This window comes from Lichenostomus cassidix, chromosome 15 (assembly GCF_008360975.1).
Source record: "Lichenostomus cassidix isolate B80296 chromosome 15, HeHo_3.0, whole genome shotgun sequence".
Classification (NCBI taxonomy): Eukaryota; Metazoa; Chordata; class Aves; order Passeriformes; family Meliphagidae; genus Lichenostomus; species Lichenostomus cassidix.
The window spans coordinates 8,770,029-8,791,152 of record NC_139496.1 but is presented as its reverse complement, the minus strand read 5'-3'; the positions used below and the strand labels follow the sequence as shown (position 1 = coordinate 8,791,152).

The window sequence follows — 21,124 nt, the reverse complement described above, 5'->3', positions numbered from 1 at the left end:
GATTCAAGACCCAGCTGTTTCTAACTAACCCCAGACATCTCAGTGCAGTGCATTTTCCATTTTAACCAGCATTTCTAGATAGCCCAGTGATGCCCTATGTTATAGAAAGATATAGGGTTATTTATGTTATTTAGTCTCTCACAATGAGAAAAGAAATAATAATTTTTGTGTGGCTCCTCTTCCTATGTGTACCACTAGAGGGTATTACTCACTGTTACAAATAACCAACCTGAGAGGCTAATTCTTAGATTACATAGGAGAATAGAAGGCATTCATGAGTAATTAATAAGCCAAAGCAACATCTTGAGAAAAAACTTGAGAGGTTTTTTTTCTAGCATTTACCCTGTCACTCCTTTTGTGTTTGAATACTGATTTTCAGAGTTCATCCATTATTCCATTTATAAGCATATGCAATTTTGTGATTGCATTATTCACTAAATGTTGCAGTGGGATGCTGTGCAAAACAAATTAATATAAGGCTTAGAATGCAGTTGCAAGGAAATTACTTAAAGGAGATGATCATCTACCTTAGTACTACGTTATTTTTTCTCTTTATTTTTTTTTTACTGAGTGGTATAATAACCCTAAGTTACATGAACTAAACCTAAGGGCAGGTAATATTTGATAAAAATAAAACTTCTGTTGCTTTCAGCCCCAAAATTTCTTTATATCTGAGCACAATGTGACTGTTGAAAGCTACAGTATGCACTATCTTACTTGCATGTACTTCATTTAGATTAAAAAAACATGGAGTTTAACTCAAACCATCCTAATAATTTTTTTAGCAGTAACTCATTTTAGGCCAGCATGTCCTTTTTTTCAAACTAACACTTAGGCTAAACAATAATAAAATTGCTTTGCTTTAAAATTGTCAATTTTCTCTTAGCAGACATAAAGCAGTTCTTGTTTACTGCAATTACCTACATGGACAAATTGCAGGAGAGATTAAAGGTTGATACACAGAACTGTAATTATTATTGATTGGCTTTCCTATCAAGAATGATGCTTCAGGAACTGAATTTTCAAAAGCCCACTTAAACTTTCTGTTACCTCAAAAAAAACATGTACTCTTAGGGATTTTTGGCTGATTATGTATTTTTAAATTTATAAATTCTCTGGTGTCCTAAATATGTCAATCTTGCATCTGACAGTAAAAAGCTTTTTTTTTTTTTAACAGTAAGCCCTCTGAGGCAGTATAACACAAGACACTGTAGACAGATGGACAATGAACTAAGAAAGCTTTAAGTTATTTCTGGTCTGTGAGAGAACAATCAAACAGCTCTTCCAGAACTGAGTGATCAAAATACCAACACTTAAACTGCTGATACATTAGGAAGTCCAGAAGAATAGTAATTAGGTTTCTTGATGATCTATTTTCCTATTTCCTGCCGGGACAGAGGTAAAGCTTTACAGGCACATTTGCCAGATTTGTAATTAGTGGACTTGTATCCTGAAGTATTTCAGGCTTCCACATTTGCAGAAGTGATTGTGATTGCTTCAGTTTTGTTTCATAACTGCTTTCACTACTGTATTTCTTCTCCAGCTGTCTACTTCCAAATCCAACATATCCTTTCCCATTTTCCTCATAGTTTAAATTAGGGTCATTAATTTTGCATTGGAAGCATACCCAGTACTTGATTTGAAACAAAATAAGGGTTCTTATTCTGTACCCCTGACAGAAATTTACTTCTCCTTACTTAGGGATCAGCCACATGTACAATTTATTTGGCATTCAGCCCAACTGATGGGATCAGAAGTTTCAGGTGAAAGGAAGATGGAGCAGCTGGGCACAGGGAAAGAGGTACAGGGCCTTCTCAAGGGAATATTCTACCAACTGAGTTTTTATTCCATCAGCAGCTGATGCACTTTTGAGCTCTTCACCTCCTCCACTGCGTCACAACCACCTGGCCATGCTCTGAGGGCTGAAGCTCCAAACAGGTAAGGTCAAAGTGCATAAAGGTATTTATAAGGAATAAAAAGGTAAAGTGGTACCAGACATTCATCCATTCTTCGTAAACCAAATGCATTTCTAGGGATGTAATACACCTGAGATGACTGTCTGTGTCTATGAAGCTGAGGCCTAGTCTTACCAGGTAACATTAATGATCTTGAACAAATCACCTTTTCCTCATATGCAATAGAATGTGGGATCTTTTACCTAAAAGATCTGGTTTTGTTTAACCACAGCTACTGAAATTGAGGAGGGAATTACTTGAAGGATGCACACAGCCCACAAACATGCAAGTTCAGAACATCTAATTTGGCAGTTCCTTCCAGACTGAAAACCTCTCCATGCCCTAGAATCTTCTCTGGATGGGAAGATGGGTGTGCTGGTTCTCCAGCAGCAGTCCAGCCCATGCAGTACTGCACAAAAACTGGTTTATAATTAATACTAATTATTTCTGACATGTTCAAACTCCTTTGAGATTCTAGTATTATCCATACAAAATGAAGGCAAAATCACTATGTACATTTTATTTTAACAAAAATTGTAATTCAATCAAATGAAGCAGCAGGAATTTTTATTTCCTTTTTATCTATTATGAGTTTTACTAATTCTGCTGCTAATTTACAGCTTTTGTAATTATTTTTAAATGTTATTTATCATATTATTGCAAGTCCAAGTGCTATCTTTTGATCTGTATTTTGGCCATAGTCAAACAGAAAAGAATCCAGATCTTTTCAACTGATACAAGAAAACATAAAAATCTTCATAATCTATTGTAGCCTGTTTACATGTGTTTAAAACTGACTCTTACTGGCAGATACAAGTACTTAAACCAGTAGGGATGGATCAAAGGTACAGCTACTAAGTAAGATTTCCTAGTGATGGATGAAATTTTTTTGCATAGATGTGACTTTTCAGATGTAATTATTCATCTCTAGGTCACTGTTTTGCCAATGTTGCTGTACATGACTAACAGCTGTTGTTTTCCACCCAGGAGATGGCTGTATGTCGGGGGCTAGTAAAATGATACCTGTACATGGATTCAGGGGCTGCTTTAAGATCCTTTTGTCTTAATGACTTTTCCTAGATGGTTTTGTCTAAAACGTGACACTGGAGGAGTCTTCCATTTTAGATTATTTGAACTCTGCTAAATGTCTGCAGAGACACAGCCCATATGTTCCAATCCAGACACCTCAGTTGGCACCGTTTGCCAACGTAGGAAAAGGAACAAAGAGGAGAAAAATGCCTATGTAATGACTGAGCTTTTGGGAAAGGCAGAGCATGAAAGAAAGAAGGCAAGGCTGGAATAAGACTGCACAACAATCCAGTTAGGCACTTCAAGATAGACATCTTAAATCTATTGCTCCATTTGAACTGGCTTTTTTTTTTTTCTTTCAAGTGCTGCTTCATTTCACGTTGCCAGCCCTGAAGCAAAAGGAAAACCAAAATCAAAAGCACTAATTAAAGTCATAAGGCTGAGCTAAAATCACACCTTTTGCAGAGGTTCCTAGCACATCCAGGAGCCAGTGCAGTTACTTTGTCACGCCCTTGCCACCGCAGAGGGACAAGGCCGAGTGCCACCGCCGGCCGGGGGGACGTGAGTCAGCCTGCGGTGCCTGTCTGCGCTCCCGGCGCCAACCTCCCTCTCAAATTCAAACAGCTCATCCGCACCATGTGCCAAGCGCTGCCCCCGAGCCCTGCTGAGTCCTTTCCGGGGTTTCCTTCCTCTTCAGCGGCTGCGGCACCATCTTCCCTCCCGCCCGAGCCAGACGGGCTGTGACCGCGTTATCTGGGAACAGGGCTGCGGAGAGGCAGGAAACGGCCCCTCGGAGCACGGAGGAAGTTATCTCGAGATCAGAGATGGTTATCACAGCGGGCCGTTTTGTTCCTTAAAAGAAAATTAATTCACTAGTAAAAAAGAGCAAAACCTCAGGGCAGGCGGTGTCTGACTGCAAACCGCCTGGGGTCTGGGTGCTGTCACCCCTCGGATCCACAAACAGCGAGAGCGGCCCGAGGCAGCCCCGGGGGAAAACCTGGGCCTGAGCGGCACCGAGGAAAGAGGACGTGCTGAGAGGGATGGGGAGAAGATGGAGGGTTCCCCTCAGACATCTTAAGGCCAAGGGCTGGGCAGTTTTTGGGGGGACCCGCGTCAAAGCGCGCCTGCAGCAGCGCGGGAGCTCTGCCTGTGAGGGCATGCGGCAGGCGCGGGGTCACTCACCCCCGCCTCGCTCACCGCACCGACCTGGGCTGAGCCGGGACGGCTTGAGTGACTCGCGGAGAAAGGAGAAGGGAGGCTCTCCCTCGCCCCTCGGGGACAGAACGGGACACCGGGGCACGAACCCCGGGCCCGGCCCAGCCCTGCCGCCTGCCTCCGTCCGGCCCCGTGCTGCCGCCATGGCGCGTGCGCGGGGCGGTGTCTCAGAGCGTTCGCGCGGCCCAGCGCAGCCGCCATTTTGGCGTTCTGCTAGCCAGGGGAGGAACCCGCGGGAGGACGCGGCGCCCGGCGCTTCTGCCTCCCCCGTCCCGCCCCGAGCCGGCTCCGCTCGCAGCCTTCTCGGGCCGCCTGTCCCTGTCAGCCGCCGCCGCTCTTCGTCACCCGCCTGGCCGGGCCCGCCGCAGGCCTGAGAGAGGCGGGAAGGATGCCCTGCACACCCCGCCGCTGAGGGAGACTCGGGGGCCCTGCGCGCCGCGTCTGGCCAGCCCCACCGAGCCGCTCCTCGGCCCTCCGCCTCCAGCGGCACGGAGCTTCCTTCTCCCTTATCCCCCTTTCCCTGAGTTTCCTTTCTCCTGGACTGGGCACGAGCCGCTTCCCCCTCGCCCCCAGCCCGCTCCGCCTCCCAGGCCTCTCTGCCCAGGCCTTCTCCGGGTCTCTTCCTCCGCCTGGGCCTTCGGGCTCCTCACCTTCCTTCCTCCCCTCCCTTCCCCTTCCCCGCCCGGAGCCATGTCCTCCGCCGCTCGTTTCGATTCGTCGGACCGCTCCAGCTGGTACGTGGGCCCGGTGTCCCGGGCGGAGGCTCAGACGCGGCTGCAAGGGCAGCGGCACGGCATGTTCCTGGTGCGGGACTCGTCCACCTGCCCGGGGGACTACGTCCTCTCGGTGTCCGAGAACTCCCGCGTTTCCCACTACATCATCAACTCCCTGCCCAACCGCCGCTTTAAGATCGGCGACCAGGAGTTCGAGCACCTGCCCGCCCTGCTGGAGTTCTACAAGATCCACTACCTGGACACCACCACCCTCATCGAGCCCGCGCCCAGGTGAGTGCCTCCCGCCCCGCCACACCCACAGCCACCTTTGCTCCGGGTGGCGCAAAGAGGCGAGACCTGTGAGGGTATCATAGTCCAGCCGAGCAGCTCCGGGAGCCTGGCATTGGTGTAGATGCTGGGGTGTAGGTGCTGCTAAGGAAACATTCGTTTCTAACACTGTGCCTTCTTAATGCTCTGGGACTCGCTGACAAAGTGTTGCTCTTCCAGTCAGATCATCCACATAATCCACGGTCTCTGTGCTGACCCTGTGTGTAAAGGTACCATGTAGCTCTACCACGGGCTACAGTTGCCTCGAAAGAGGGTGTGGTCGTACCAAAGCACGTCACCCATTTTTGTGTTACCCTTTTCTTCTAGTATTGTCTCTCTGTTCCAAGGATGGTCGAGAAGCTGGTTCACCAGTCTTCTCAGTGATTGAAGTTCAGCTTCTGAGCTTAATTTTCTGTTTACCCCTGCACCCACACTGATTACAATAGAACTGGCTTTTATGTGATTAGACTGCTTTGCCCTGTTAAGTCAGCTTTAATACGTTCTAGGACAGCATTTCCCAAACTTCTAGAGTGGCATTTCCATGCCAAAAAAATGTAAAACATTTATTTCTAACAGTTTGGTTATAGCACTGTTCATCTCTCTGCATGTACCATACATTTCACTGAGAAATGCTGTTCTAGGAGGATGGGAAAATGTGACTTGGCTATGAGCTGCTTCTTTGTCCTGGTCCCAGCATGGGACATACCTGCAACATGCATCAGTAAACTGCTTATCAAGAACCCTAGAACATATTCCTTACTTTTAATTAATAACGCCTTTCTCAGTATCTTATTTCAAAGCTTTAGGGCTTCCTGGATAGAATGAAATTAAATAAGTAAAAAGTAGAGATATGTTAAAAAAAAGGAAATTCAAATTGGTTCACTTCTGAATTCTGCATTTTAACATCTTACTATGTTTTTCAGATTAGCAAGTTCTTAGGAGGGAAGAGTAAGTTTGAGGCTTATTATCACAATTGAACCTTGGCATAGACCAGTACTTAATGACAGTCAGTCACCTGTCAGAGGTTGACACAATAGCTTGTCAAGTTGAAAAACTCAAGTGTTCAAAAGTTTTTCTGAAAAGCTGTCAAGCGATGGGCAAGGTGTGACAGAAAGCACAAGCGTCAGGAAGTGTCCAAGCTGCTGGCAAGCCTTTTGGTTAGTGATTGTGGCTAGAGAGATGGGTAGGTGAAAAAAAAATCACTTTCACCATTGCAGGAATGCTTAAATGGAGCTGCCCAGTGTAATGTGCATGCTTAAACTTGTGGAGAGATGGGAAGAAAAAAAGTTTTATGCTGAAGCAATCTTCATGCTTCTCTGTTCTCCAGCCTGGGTACTCCTGTACCTTTCTGGATGCAAAAACTTGCTCTTAATCATTTATGGCCATGAGGCTTTGCTTTCTCAAAACACTTGAGAACTTAGAGCTGATGCCACTTGCTCACTTGGTATTTGTTAGGATTCCTGTGTGAAATGTTCTATGAACATTTTAATACCAACCTTATTTTCAAGATTTTGGTTGCATATTGTTCTCTCAGCACAGAGACAGAGGGGACCTAACCTGCTGTGAATTGACAGGCATTTTTATAGAGCTACAAATGGGATCAACTAGGTGGTTTTCTTTAGTGTGATTTTTGTTAAAACTCTCAGAAAAATCAATGACATGGCTGATGGTTTGAAATTGTGTTCAAAGAAGACTTCCTGCTGCAAGAAGGAAGATGACAGGTAGCATTTCTGGATTTTTGGTTTTTTATTTTTAGTTAATGGACTAGATTTAGAAGAGGGGTGGCCAGGTATGTGCTTCAGAACTGTTACGCTAATTTTTATTTCTCTGGCATTTTTGTGGGAACATTGCTCTCAGATGCTGGTGCTTTTGAAAGCTGTTCATTCTTTTAATTTCATAAAGTACAGTCTGAAAGGTTTCTGGTATAGAGCCTTACATTACTTACAAATCCTGGAGATGTGATTTTAAACTTTTAAAACAGTTGTAAATGGACCATTTTAAACTTTGTTCTGTGTCTCTAGCAGTGAGCTCTGACCATCCTTGCAGATGTTCCTGAGCTCTTGCTAATGCAGAGCAGTTGCTCCCTGAAGGGTTCCCTCTGGCTCCAGAGGGTGTCTGAAAGATGGAATAGCTTTCTGCTCAGGCTTCTGGCATACCTTGCAAAAATCACAGGGATTTGACTTCCATCGTATTTTGCAAGTTGCAAAAGAGAATTGAAGTAGGCTAATGACAGGCATTCTTGCAGTCATAGCTTAGATACTTATTATCTGCTTTGGCCTATATGCATTAAGGTTTTTTGACAGCTGCTTTGAATAAAATGTATAACATTTATGATGAAAATAGATTGCAGTGAAAACATTCTCATATGATGGACAATCATATATTATCACAAACAAAGTGACTGTATTTGGCATATGATGGACACAGTAATAAACAATTATGTAAATAAATCAAAGATAATATTATGGTTAATAGGCAAAGAAATATTTCTAGAAGGATAGCTTTTTTCTTTTTTTTTTTTCTTAGTCCCTTATCAGTGGATGCAAGTATTTCATACTGTCTTTATGGAAATGTCATACCATCTTACCTTTGTTCACTTTTTCTTCTATGGTCTAGCTATAAATGCTAGGCTCAAGTCTGGCATTTTATTTACTGGATTTTTTAGAAGTGGATGCTGTAGTTAAAAACAAAATAAAATTATTTGGGTGACTTTGGAGGTGGTGAGGGAGAGGGGCTCTTGGAGAGATTCACAGCTACATTTTTATGTATTGCCTTTCATCCCAGTCACCCAAAGAGTCTTTATTGGGTTTTCTGTATCATTACTCTCATAACTTAAGCTATAGAATTAATTTGAGTCCTCAATCTTCACAGCAGTCCAGAACAGGTGGATAAAGATTTTGCATTATTTCTCCCAGTTTTCTCCATCCCATGATAGATTATTTTGGGTTTCTGGGGAAGGTAATTTGGGTATTTAAGTAATTATTTGGGAGTGTGAGTTACTCATGAAATGCCTCACAGTGCTTCCAAGCCAATACTTTTGTTACAAATCAGAATAAGTAATTCTCCTCTAATTGATGTTCCTACTGTAAACCTGATACTGTCAATCAGTAACTTTGTTACTGGAAATGCAAACCAATAGCTATTGCTTTTACTAAATCTTCAGGTATCCAAGTCCACCAATGGGATCTGGATCTGCCCCTGCTATGTCCACTGCAGAAGAAAATGTGGAGTATGTTCGGACTCTCTATGACTTTCCTGGCAACGATGCCGAGGATCTTCCATTTAAAAAGGGAGAGATACTGGTAATTGTAGAGAAGCCAGAAGAACAGTGGTGGAGTGCCAGAAACAAGGATGGTCGGATTGGGATGATTCCTGTTCCTTATGTAGAAAAGCTAGTCAGATCTTCTCTTGGGAAGCATGGAAACAGGAATTCCAACAGTTACGGTATTCCAGAGCCTGCCCATGCTTATGCTCAGCCTCAAACCGCAAGTCCCCTTCCCTCAGTATCCAGTACACCTGGAGCAGTGATCAATCCTCTGCCATCCACACAGAATGGACCAGTCTATGCCAAAGCTATCCAAAAGAGAGTACCCTGTGCTTATGACAAGACTGCGCTGGCATTAGAGGTAAGTTTTTCTTCCAGTTATGGAGTTTTCAATTGCCTTGTAAAAGAAGAAACTAAAAATCGTTATGGTGAAGTTGGTGTGGATGATTTCATATGGAGTCTGCTTATTTATGTTAAGGGACTGAGAAATTAGGTTGCATTCTGAAGAAACATCCACAAAAATTGCTTCATCTATACCACTTCCTTTGAGAAAAGTGACCTAGTAAGTAACTTTAGGACCTGTGTTTTCCCTCCCTTCTGGCTTGTTCAGCTGTGCAAACGTTACAAGGGTAGCAGAGCATACACATGCTGCTGTGTAATAGTGCTAATGAAAGGATGGTTTTGCTTCTGCACCTAATCTTGGGGAAGGAAAGAGATGTTTCATTGATCATTGCAGTGTTCCAGCCTAAGAACTGACAGTAGCATCCTCCAGAGAAAGGTAAGGATTGCTGTCTGATACATGTAGTGTTTCTGATTCTCAGCTGTGAGATGTACTTGAAGGTCTTGTGCTGAGAGCTGAAATCTGGGCAGAATATATCACAAATACTCTAGTCCCTTTAACTTTGGGAAAAAGTGGAATTTGGGAAACCTTAAGACCTAAACTGGGGGTGAAGAGGTTGGCTGAAGGAGTGTGGTGTAACCTCTAAAGTGCTGAAAGTTCCTGTGCTTGCCAATGCATTTTTTATTTTATTTTTATAGAGATAACTTGTAAAACTTTACAGCGTTATTTTGGAAATAGTAAAGAATTCATATTATAGTTCTGCTTTTAACTGGAATAAATGATTGATTGGAAGAAATTTTTCAAAGCTATATTCAGAAGACTAAGATTGTTACTTTTACATTTCGATGATACTGAAGGCTAGTTAACCTGTAATTCAAAAATGTCTCACCTCCAAAAAGCGAAATTTGAATGTGCTGCAATACTTCAATGAACAAATGCAAGCAAACAAACATAGAAAGCAGCAACATTTTAGCAAGTAAAATAGTGGTGGTTTTAAAAATACTTTTGAACTTTTCCTGTTGTTTTTGCCCAGTTACTTTGCAAGTTAAAGCTCTTACCTATGGCTGATACTTTTGACTGAAATTTGGAAGGTTATATTTGTGACTTCCCATTATTCATAGTGCTCACCCTAATTGTTTTATTCATGTGTTTGTATGAGTTCTACAGGTGGTTACTCATATGGGGTTAAAAGTTAAATATGTATCACTGGAATTTCTTTGTCTTGTGAAATCTAGCAGCTTGTTATTTGTGAACAGTGTGTGAAAATTATCATAGAACAAAGTGTAAATTCACTGCCAACTGCACTGTACAGAAGATTCCTGCCAAAACTACTCATGCTTCTGAAAGCAAAGCAAGGCAAGCAATTGATTTTGTTATGTTATCAATGTGTCATGGAATTACTTCAGGGAACTTGCATTACTGCAGGGTAGCAGAACCACTTGGAAGGTTGGCCCTTACAAATAGACTGTTCTGACTTGCCCTTTAAGTGACCTAGTTAACCCATCAGTTTAGCTACTCTAGGATACCAGTAGCATTAATTCTCTGGCCAACAAATAGGTTTGACTTGGTTTGAACATTCAAATTACTGAAGTTATGTTTGGGAGATTCTTCTCTTCCTCTAATCACTTACTGCCTCATGCTTTTGTGTCTCTCAATGCTGGCATATTTTGTCTTCCCATGCAGTCTGTTTTCTTTGCAAGTGCACCTCATCCACACTGTGGCTTCTCAAGAGGCTTCAGAAGCAGATTTCTGGGAACTGCTCTACATTTGCAGTGAAATCAGTGATTACAGCTTCTCCATATCTATCCATGCATAGGGAACTTTAGCAACTTCATTATAGCAATATTTTTTTGTCATATGGGCTATTCTTGAAGAAAAAATCATTCAGCTTCTTTTCATGATTTTCTTTTAGGTTGCCAAACACCTGCAGGACCCTGATAAAGTATTTAATCCCAGCCTTGTGAGGGCTGTACACATCACTAAATAAATTGAACCATTGGAAACTTCTGTTTTGTAAGACCATTGAAAGTAGTGTTAGACAAAAAACAGGTTATGGGACTGTTTTGGGGAAGAAAGAATGATGTTCTTTCATAAAAATAATATTTGACAGTTCTCCACCTTAGTATGGGTGTACTCTAAATAGCAGTTCAGCTTGTACAGGTAGAACTCCTTGTGAGTGTAATTGCATAGTTGCTGATTGTGCATCTCATTTAAACTGATAAAGCATTATGAAAGCAAAATATCTGTTTGCTGGCTCTAGCCTTGTGTGGTCAGCACACAGACAGTACTTAAAAGGAAGAGAATACCATCTGGAGTAAATAAAGCTATTGCATAGTAATCTGCTTGACTTCCTTTTAAGTGGAGGGATGTCATTCTTCTTGGTTCAGCTTGAAAATGGGACAAGCTCCCTGCTTACAAGTTCACTGTTTCTGTTGTACACTACGGGTTACATAAGGTGACAGAATTTTTCTGTAAGTAAAGGTAAAAATTTGTAGACTGTTACAGAGAAGTTTATTTTATAAGCAAGGTATCTTTTTTTTTAATTTCTTACATGAAAAATATAAACCAAGTGACTGTTCTACAGAAAATCTGAAACAAAATCTGGTTGGATAAAGATGGAGGGTTCAACTTTTGAATTTAAGTGTGACAATTTAAGAGTAGCTACAATGTTATTTCTGTAGGATACTAGTTAATAGGGCATTTGTTTTTGCTGGGCTAAGTTTATTTAGCATTATATAGAATCACAGAATGGTTTGGCTTGGAAGGGACCTTAAAGCTCACCTTGTTCCACCCCCCTGCCATGAGGGACACCTTCTACTAGACCAGGCTCTCCAAGCCACATCCAACCTGGCCTTGAGCACTTCCAGGGATGGGGAGTTCACAACCTCTCTGGCTAACAATACTGGGATTACTGAAGTTACAAATGCATAAGTGTTGACTTGATCCTACTGTGTTATATACTCCACTTTTACTCTCTAAAATAAAAAATTAAGTTATAATCTGTTTCTAGGCTAAAATGGTAGTTTTAAGTATAGATACTATCTCAAAGTTTACAGCTGCTGGTACATGTAATTTTGTGCATCTCCCTGCACCAGGGAACAATTAGTAAAGCCTACAATAAATCACATGTATTTCTAAGATTTACATATGCTCTTGTCAGCTGAGTTACTTTGGTAGTTCAGATTTAATGTTTTTAATGAAATGATTGAAGTCTGTAGTTTCTCACTACAACTAACTTCATTACTAATATGGGTAGAATTTTATGGATACTGCGTAAAAAAACCCAAACCACTAAACAACCAAACCACAAAATAAAAATAAAAAAACCCCAAACCCAACCCCTTAACCTAAAAGCTCAATAAGCCAACGACCCAGATCTGTTTCTTTACTTGGGTACTTTTAGCCAAGAAGCTATTTCCTTCCTTTCTGGTGCTGCAGAGGAGTATGAAGGAGAGGCTTCCAGTGTCCTGTGCTTATTGGGACTAGAACTCTACACCACAGAATTATGCATTGCCATTCTTCAGTCCTGCTAATTACTATGGGAAAACCAGGAGAGCAGTCCTGTGTTCAGAGCTCATACAGAATAGCACTTTAGGAAGGTGATAAATTTTATAAGAACAGAGATTCTTTGGCACTGCTGCTGTGATACAGAGCTGCAAAATCTACCTGAAAGTTTCTCAGCATTTAATAACTTGTAGTAGTTCTATAGGCAGTCTGTTAGCAATATTATGCTAATGAAGCCTTGTTTCAAACTGACAAGCTCTAACCAGGACCTGAACAACAAATTCCATGTTCACTTGTAAAATGGAATGAAACAGGATAAGGAACCAGAAAATGGGAGACCAGCAGCAGCCACCAGATTTATACCTGTTATGTTTAAAAAATTATTCTTAAATTCATCGCCAATGCTCTAAACAGTGTCATACTCAATTTTGAAGGCAGAAGTGGTCCTAGAGTTCATCTCCAGACTTAACTTGACAGTGTTATGGAATCAAAGATTTATTTTTTCCTTTTAAATGAGAGTTGCATTCTATTTTTTAAAGTTTTTATACTAGCGATGACTTTTTATATATTCATGCTAGCATTATAGCGTTAAATAGTTTATCTTTTTGTGACGTAGCAATCATATATGTGTGTGTTTGCTAGTACAGAGTTAACCTGTCACTGAAATGTTTTGGTGAAATAAATATCCATCCACAACAATTATATAACTGATTAAAATATTTCTCCTGAGCTTGGTACAATTAGGTTACAGTTAACTTTTTCCCTCTTCAAAGGAAAGTTGAGACAAGTAGGCCAAAATGTGCTAGTAGTAGAACTTTCTTAATTAGGAAATTAGGCTACTTCTTTCAGTAGGCAATAAGCATTGTGTTTTTCTTAAGCCAAGGAAACTTAGCCTTGCTGTGTTAAACATTAAAATGCATCTAACCCACAAAGTCTGGATTTTAAGCAAAGTATTGATCCTATATTTGCATAGTGTGAATTGTTGATCAGGGAGCTTTAGTAGCTATAACTGTTGAATTGAAAGTGAACTCTCCAAATTCTGTACAATCATGGCAGTGGCTGAATCTGAAGGAGACAGGTTACCACCAAGTAATGAAAAGCAGCACTCTTTTTGATGCTGCAACCCTACTCTGACAATTTTCCTGGCTCTTGGTGAAATGCAAAGTTCCTTTGTTTCAGTCTGTTCCTAGGTAAGGCCTGATTAATTGCATCTAGGACTTCCACATTTCTGTGTTGCCCTTGAACCTCCTTTCATGTCTCAAGAATGGATGAAGTTTTCCTCTGAACTGATTCTGTGGTTTTGGTCATCGACTAATATTCTTCTGGCACAGAACATCAGAAGTGAAGGATAATTAAGCTGTGCTTTCAGCCTGGTGGTTTCTTGGATCTTCCAATACATAAAGCACCATCTCCTTCAGTGTCCTTTTGTCCTGTTTGCTGAGTGGCTGAATTCTGCCTCTTTTGTGTAGCTCCTCACCTTGGAGGCTGTGGGATATCAGGTAGTTTCTCAGTGTTGAACCTTGTCAGGCAGCTGGCCTGAACAATTGTTTTAGTTTTGACATTAATGTTAGTGTTACTAAAGAAGGTGAGCTGTGACACTCATTGGGGTAAAGACTGAGATTTAATACCCTATAGATTCCAGAGAGCAATTATTTTCTATAGCATTGACCCAGTGGGCTAAAATGAGGATTTAAAGTTTTAATGCATTTTTATCTCCTTAAACTTATATTACAGTACTTTATCAGCTGTAGAACTGTTAACATACAATTGTTGGAATATCTGTAAAACTCATTGAATTGGTTGACTAAAATGGCTTGCAGGAAACCTTTTGCAGAGTATGAATCAGCTTCAAATGGAAGACAGGTATGGAAGAGTCTAGAGTGAATGAAGTAACCTTTCTGACTGGCATGTTCCACAGCTTGTGTTTCCCCAGGGCTTTGAATTCATGCTCTAACAAGGACATAATGAAAGATGCTATCTAAAATACATTTTGATTTTTATCATTTGGGTGTAACCAAATGGCTGCATTTCAGAAGTATTACTCATTTCAGCAGTGATACTTCATTCCAGAGATGCTATTATGCTTCACAACTGAATTAACTTATCTGAGAGATGCTGAGTCTAAGGAAGTGTTATCCTCATTTACAGAGGAAGTGTTATCCTCATTTATAGATAAAGGCCATTAGCTGTCCAGAGTCATACAGGAAGTTTGTGGCAGGGATGAGAATAGAACCAGGTCTCCTGACTCTGTCCTGTGCTTAATCATAAGACAATCCTTCTGACTGGCCTAAAACATTCTCTGAAAAAAATTAATGTGTTAAATAATTTTAGTGGGAGATCGCACCTCAGCTGACCATGTTACTGATGCTTTAAAAGGCATTTACTAAATAATGCTTTTACTTAATACTTGGAGGAAAAATAAACAGAGGGACTAGTTGACCAGATTTTTCTAGACATTTTTGAAATTTAGTTCTAGCATTAACATAAGATCCATGAGTTACTCTATCATGAAGTCAAGGTTCCTGCTCCAGAAATCTTATTTTAACATGCTGTTTCATTTAGTCTTCTCAGGGAAACTACATTTTTAAAAATAATATAGAACAAGAGAATATTCAGAAGCTTTTTTAAAAAGCCCTCTCAAAATTAATAGAAGATTCTTGCAAAATAATGTATTATTCCAGAGGTTCTCAGCATATGGGAGTATGTTTTGAGTAGTTTTTGTCAGCCAGCTCTCTTTCATGGCAGATGCTGGTGTGCAGCAGCTTTGCCCACCCACCAGCATAAAGTACATTTTATGTCATTAATCTACAGGGCAGTTTGTTGCAATGCAATAAGAGACAGTTTGTAAATATTTTTTTTCATTCAGCTGAAGCAAGAGTTCCAAACTTATTCACATTTTCAAATCCTTCAGAGCCAAGTTGAAAAATGTCTTTTTCTAGACCTTCAAAATGAATAATGGATTGATCTCCACAGCACATCAACAGAATTACCTTGTCAGACTCTCAGAAAATGCAGGTCCATGTTTTTGATTCAAAAGATTTTTAAGATTAAACGGTTTGAGAGTGGGTTTGGTTTATGGTGTGGTGGGAATGCAACTCCATACTAGCTTTAAACTGTCATGATGTTGGCTGCATCTCCTTCAGTTTGGGTCTAGAACTTGGAACTTGGATCTGTCTTCACGGGTTATTTAAATGTAGCAATGTAACACGGAGTATTTATAGATGTTATCAGCCTTTTCCTAAAGAGACACTTGCTAGGTTCCTGTTTAGGTCATCTCGTTACTATTTAAAGCTTTCTTGAGTGAGAAGTCTGACAAATTGTGCTTTTTAGCAAATATACAATTAGAGCATGCTACAGCAAGCCCTGGAGGGAGGAAAACCAGTAGGGCGAATTGTGTATGTACATGCAGTGTATCATGGGCATAACTGCATAATTCTGTATTCTGGCTTCATGTTTGAGTTTAGGAACAGCATAAATAAAAATGTCCATTTAGGAAAGTTATATGGTCTCAGTTATATGATAAGAACTTATGGGAATTCAGGGGGTTCTCTCCTTTCTCAAAAGCACAGGGTTATAATTGTTGCAGCTTGACAGTCTCAAATATGGGGGGCATGGTCATAGGCTGGTTCTACTTTTTTGTGAAATTAGTTCTTAGCTGCTAATGTCACTTTTCTCATATTTACTGTAGTTACACCATAGAGTCAAATAAGTAAACAGGAAGGGAGGGGGAAAGTTAGAGAGCTGCTGTAACAGACCACGTGTTCAGCTCTCCTGAAGCATTGCAGGGAGAATGAGTAGTTAGCTTGTCTTAAATGCTTCTTGTCAATTTGGATATTTCACTTTGTAAATTGTCCTAATCCTGACTAAATACAGGTGATGAACAATACAAGTATAATTTGTCATCATTTGGGTTGTTGTTTCTTGCTTGATCATAGTTTAGACTTTTCTCATTTTTCACCACCAGATAGGAAGAGACATAGTTATGGTAGGAAAGGCCTGACGTCATAATTCCTGTTTCAAATGCTTGAACAGGAAGTAGAGGTGAAAAACCACAAATAAAGCTAGAATTTACATCTACTACTAAAAATAATAATTGAGATTGCTTTTCTCCACCTTGAAAGTGTACCATTATTTTAGAAATACAGAAAGGTATTTCTATTTTAGAAAAACAGAAGATTCTTAGACTGTGATCATCAGAACTAGAGCTTCAAGTAATGGTTTCTTTGACTTAGGAATCTTTCTTTGTAAAACTAAATTTAAGTCAGCTGCTGCTAAAACCAGTACCAGTACTGTGCTTTTTTGAAAGAATGTTGTGACTCATCACTGATGGTAGCTTTACTGACGTGAATTTATATCTGAGCTAAAGAAACTGTTGCATGAAGCTGTGAGCTTTCCTATAAAATGAGATGTAGTTCAGTAATCTTTATAAATATACATGTAATTAAGATTCTTAGAGCACAGACAACATTATCATGTTTAGGAACAAAGTGTTGGTATCATAATTCAGTAAGAGTAACTTTTCAATTGAACCTTCTGCCAAGAAGAGGTCAAGATTTCTTTCCCTGTGATGTGTTGTTCTTCATTTGATTTATATTTGTATCAGAGGTGAGATTCCCATGTATGATAAGGTTTTTTTTTTGTTTCTAATTACGCAGGTTGGAGATATTGTGAAGGTTACAAGGATGAATATAAACGGTCAGTGGGAAGGAGAAGTCAACGGTCGAAAAGGGCTCTTCCCTTTCACACATGTCAAAATATTTGACCCTCAAAACCCAGATGAGAACGAATGACTCCCTCTGCCCGATTTACACTGCTGCTTCATTTTCCTGGCTATCATTAGCATTGTTTGAGGTGGGATGATGACTTAATGGCACATTGCTAGCATTGCCCATTTTCCAGCTTGCTGCAGTTTGACGGTTCTTTTAATATACATTTGGAATACATACAACTGAAGTCACTGCCTGACCTTCAGACCATAGAGGCATCATCCAGAATTTAGTTTCACTTTTAAAACTTTATTGGGCCTTAAGCTGGAGAAGACTGAACTGGAATATAGCAGAGAGGTATGGGAAAAAAACCTTTCCTGTTGAGACTTCTGTGGACTTTTTCTGGTTTGCTCAGTAGGAAGAGCCCTAATCTTAGATCAAACATGCAACTTGTGCATTACTGTCCAACAAAAAGCAACAACAAAAATGCAATTTTAGAACTGAAGAAGATTTAGTTTTAAAACGACCTGCCCTAAGGTAGTACATTTAAAATGATGGTCTCTTTAAAGGACAATAATTGGAGCTTATGTATTCTAAGCAGTTGTATTAGACGCTGCTCTTTTCTGTTAACTCTTAAGCTTGTTGTTGACCTTCCTGAAACAGTGTGTGTTAAATGCAAATAACCATTGATTGAGCTGCATTGAAGCTGAGGCATTTATTTATAAGGAAACTTAGGAGGGGTTGATACTTGTAACTTGGTTTTGACATATTTAATGCATTTCTGTTGATTTTTGCAAGCACTAACTGTAGAAAGTGAGCTTTAAGGGGAAACACTTTGGCCTGGTCTACATACAGCTCTTCTGCAGTGTTGAAAGTGTAGTTTTACTGGTACAGAAGTGCTTGTCACCAAGCTGTTACTTGGTAAACAGATAGATCAGATTACCGTGGTGAGGAGAAGTAGGAGTGGGACAGAAGAACTTGGCAAATACCAATCAAATCCTCTTATTTAAACATTTTATATCCATTTCTCTGCAAGCTCCCTGTTCGCTCCAGAGCTTCCTAGCTATGCCAGCCCCAGCTCATCAAAAGCTCCTTTTCAAACACAGTACCCTTTTACCAGGGTGTCTGTGTTGGCTGCGCTTCTCTTCCAGAGCTGCTTTCATCTTCTTTTTTTCCCTTGCTTGTATCCCAAGTCCTCTGCATGCTGGCATCTTTTTTTTTTACCTTTCCTAAGGTATTGGCTCTGGTTAATATGTGACCCAGGTCCCTCCCCCTCCCAGCATCCTCTAGAAAATGGTTAATTGGAGTCAGCTGCCTGGGTTCCCCCATGTGATAAGTTAATGCTCCGGCTGGAGGAGGCCACAAAGGTGTCTGTTATCAGTACAGCTTCTTCCCTGTTTCTGTGCCTAAGCTATCCTGCTGTAATTGTACTACAGCAGGGAGCTCATGGCTGCAGCTGGGTGAGTGCAGTTCATGCCACGCAGGTGCTCATCCTGAGCCTGGGTGCAAGATATGAAAGTGTAGGTACAGTGGAATCCTGTACCAGCTTCTTCAAATGTGTGTTGTAGGTGAACTGGAATGCTCTTTTCAAAATGATGGAACACTGAATTAACAGAATACATGTCTACAAAGATACAGCTGCAAAACCTCCCTTTTCAGACAGCCTGGTTAAGGCAGATGTCCGATGTGGAAGCTGGCAGGAAAACAGCAGCTCCCGTTTTGCAACTTTTGAAGGCTGTTGGTTGTAGCAAAATGAGAAACTTCAAACACCTGCAGAATGTCACCAGATCTTATAAATGTCTAATGATATAATCATTGTCTTAAGTTCCGGCATGTTTTCTTGTTGATTTGTGTTGCTTGATCCTAACAAAAGCACGTTGTTTGTAGTTCATGTGGAAGTGCCATTAGATCCTTAGTTGGAAGGCACTGAAGAACTGCAGAAATGGCATTTGCAAGCAGACATTCAAAATGCCAGGTTTTAAAGAAGTTTCTCCGTTCATCTATTAGCTGTTTTCTGTAGTATTGATCAAGTGGCTGACAGTCTAGAAGTTCTTGTAGAGCATTTTACTACCAAATTAACTGTGAAGTAGAGTAGCATTGACTGAAGTGTTTGGTGCTGTAATTCTTGACAATAGGCATTGACATTTTGTCTTGCAAAGAAAAGCTATGCAGTTCTCTTAACTAAAGAAGGTCATGCTTTTCCTGTGCCCCAACAATGCCCGCACGTTTACTACACAGATTGTACTACTGAAAGTCATCTTCTGAATACAAACTGCACTAAACTCAGTCTGCTGCAGAGAAATCTTATTTCAGGCCTGACCTAGTTACAGGCAGCTCTTCAGAAGACTGATTGTAGAATTCTTCCTTTGCGCGGTAAATAAATACTGTGAGATTTGAGATCTTGAACATAACTTTTAACCTGATTTTTTTCACTGAAATAAACCTCTTGACTCATCCCCTCATTGAATAAGGTGTACGCTTTGAACACAGACATTGTTTTTGGTTGAATTATGTTCCGATACTGCAGAAAAGCAAAATATTTTACCTTCAAAACTATGCAAAATTTGTGTGTAGTGGCATCTGATGCAAAGACAAGAATTCTTGAATTTCTGTGAACCTGGTTCTAGGCCATGAATGAACAGTGTTTCTCCAAGTAGCAGCGGTGTGGTTCAGGTATGTAAATGTGGTCTCAATGTAGCATACTGACCAGCCTAAGCTGATTGTAACCTTGCTTCAAAATGTGTCTTGGCTATTTTACTATGAGACAAGTATTTTCATATAAAGACTGCATTGGATCAGTGTGTGTTTCTCTTTGAAGGACTCTGGATTCTCAATTGCTTGTCGCTTGCTTACACGTGTGCTGTCGTTTTATGAAACCTCTTAAATCTGAGTGATAACCTATCAGTGTAAATGTTCTTGGGCGTGTAAGGTAACCTTAATATGAAGCATGAGAGCCTACAAGTGATGGCTTCAATCTATGCACCATTAAAGTTGTCCTTGCTTTGGAACTGGGAGCTGGTGTAATGACCTGGTGCCACAGTAGTCAACTATCACGAAAGGCTTGGCTTCCTTCTGCTGTGTACATGTGTATATAGACATTGAAGCCTCTGACCAGTCTGAAAGTTTAAATGAAAACTGTTTTAATCAGTGTCCATCACTGGATAAGCGCTAATTTAATTCATGATTGTTTACAAATTGGGAAAGAATAAACAAAAGGGAATATCGTGTTTGGGTTGAGGCTCTGAAGAGCCTGAGCATTATTTTTGTAAAGGGAAAAACAGCATTCTTTGTGCCATTTCATGTGCCTGTAAAGTAATTTTTTATATTGTATTAACATCCTGGGAATGAGTGGGCTGCCTTTGTTTTCTAGTCCAGTTTTCAAGCATATTCCTCAATACCTGCATTTGAAAGTGAGACCTGCCTAAAAGACTGCCTTTTGGGACCAGTGAAAGTGTTCCTGTATAGTTGTCATTTTCTGTTTATTTGTGTTAAAGTGTATTTTGGGACAAGGATACAATTACTGCAGTGGGAAAGGTGGCCTTGTATTTGAGACAGTCTTCACTGTGTAAACTTTTAAACACAATATGTAATTTAAAGACCATGATCTTCAGGCAATAATATTAAGTGTAAGCTTTTAAAATTTATTTTGGGGATCATAGCTTGTTTTATTTTTTGTGCTATAAGATTAACAGTATTAAATGAATTATATTCTTAGACTATACGGAGTGTCTTTTCTTAAGATTAGTGCCTTTTTAATTTCTTACTCCACTTAATTCATAGAACTGGTCCCAACATCAAGCCACTGTGTTTTTTCCCCAATGCCCTCTTTGTACAGTCTAAATAAAACTTGCCTCAACTTACAGTATTATTTGTTGTCTTTAGTCTTAAAACCTTGACGATAACAGCAGAGTGTTTAAGCCCTAACTCTGTCATTACAATGCCCTGTTTTGTGGGTGAACAGAGTGTGCCAACTGAAGTTTTCCAGAATCAAAGGAAGAATTAAGCAGGAGAAAACACGGTTGCCTGGCTGAATGATACTCTCCTGTTCCATCCTCGTGCCTCTTCTCAGA

At 40.4% G+C, this 21,124-nt stretch overlaps 1 protein-coding gene across 1 annotated transcript; it reads left to right on the top strand.

Moving 5' to 3' along the window:
* Positions 1–4,373: 4,373 nt before the first annotated feature.
* CRKL (CRK like proto-oncogene, adaptor protein) lies at positions 4,374–20,916 on the top strand. Its single transcript, XM_085075957.1, has 3 exons — positions 4,374–5,203; positions 8,403–8,865; positions 17,004–20,916. The coding sequence occupies exons 1-3, from the start codon at positions 4,890–4,892 to the stop codon at positions 17,136–17,138; spliced, it is 912 nt and encodes a 303-aa protein (XP_084932083.1). The 5' UTR covers positions 4,374–4,889; the 3' UTR covers positions 17,139–20,916.
* The last annotated feature ends 208 nt before the right edge of the window (positions 20,917–21,124 follow it).

What these genes read in the sequence shown, in the direction of transcription:
- CRKL (XM_085075957.1), top strand. Translation starts at nt 4,890, where the DNA reads ATGTCCTCCGCCGCTCGTTTCGATTCGTCGGACCGCTCCAGCTGGTAC. An exon ending in CTCATCGAGCCCGCGCCCAG is followed by an intron (nt 5,204 to 8,402) that starts GTGAGTGCCTCC and finishes CTAAATCTTCAG; the next exon opens with GTATCCAAGTCCACCAATGG. An exon ending in AGACTGCGCTGGCATTAGAG is followed by an intron (nt 8,866 to 17,003) that starts GTAAGTTTTTCT and finishes CTAATTACGCAG; the next exon opens with GTTGGAGATATTGTGAAGGT.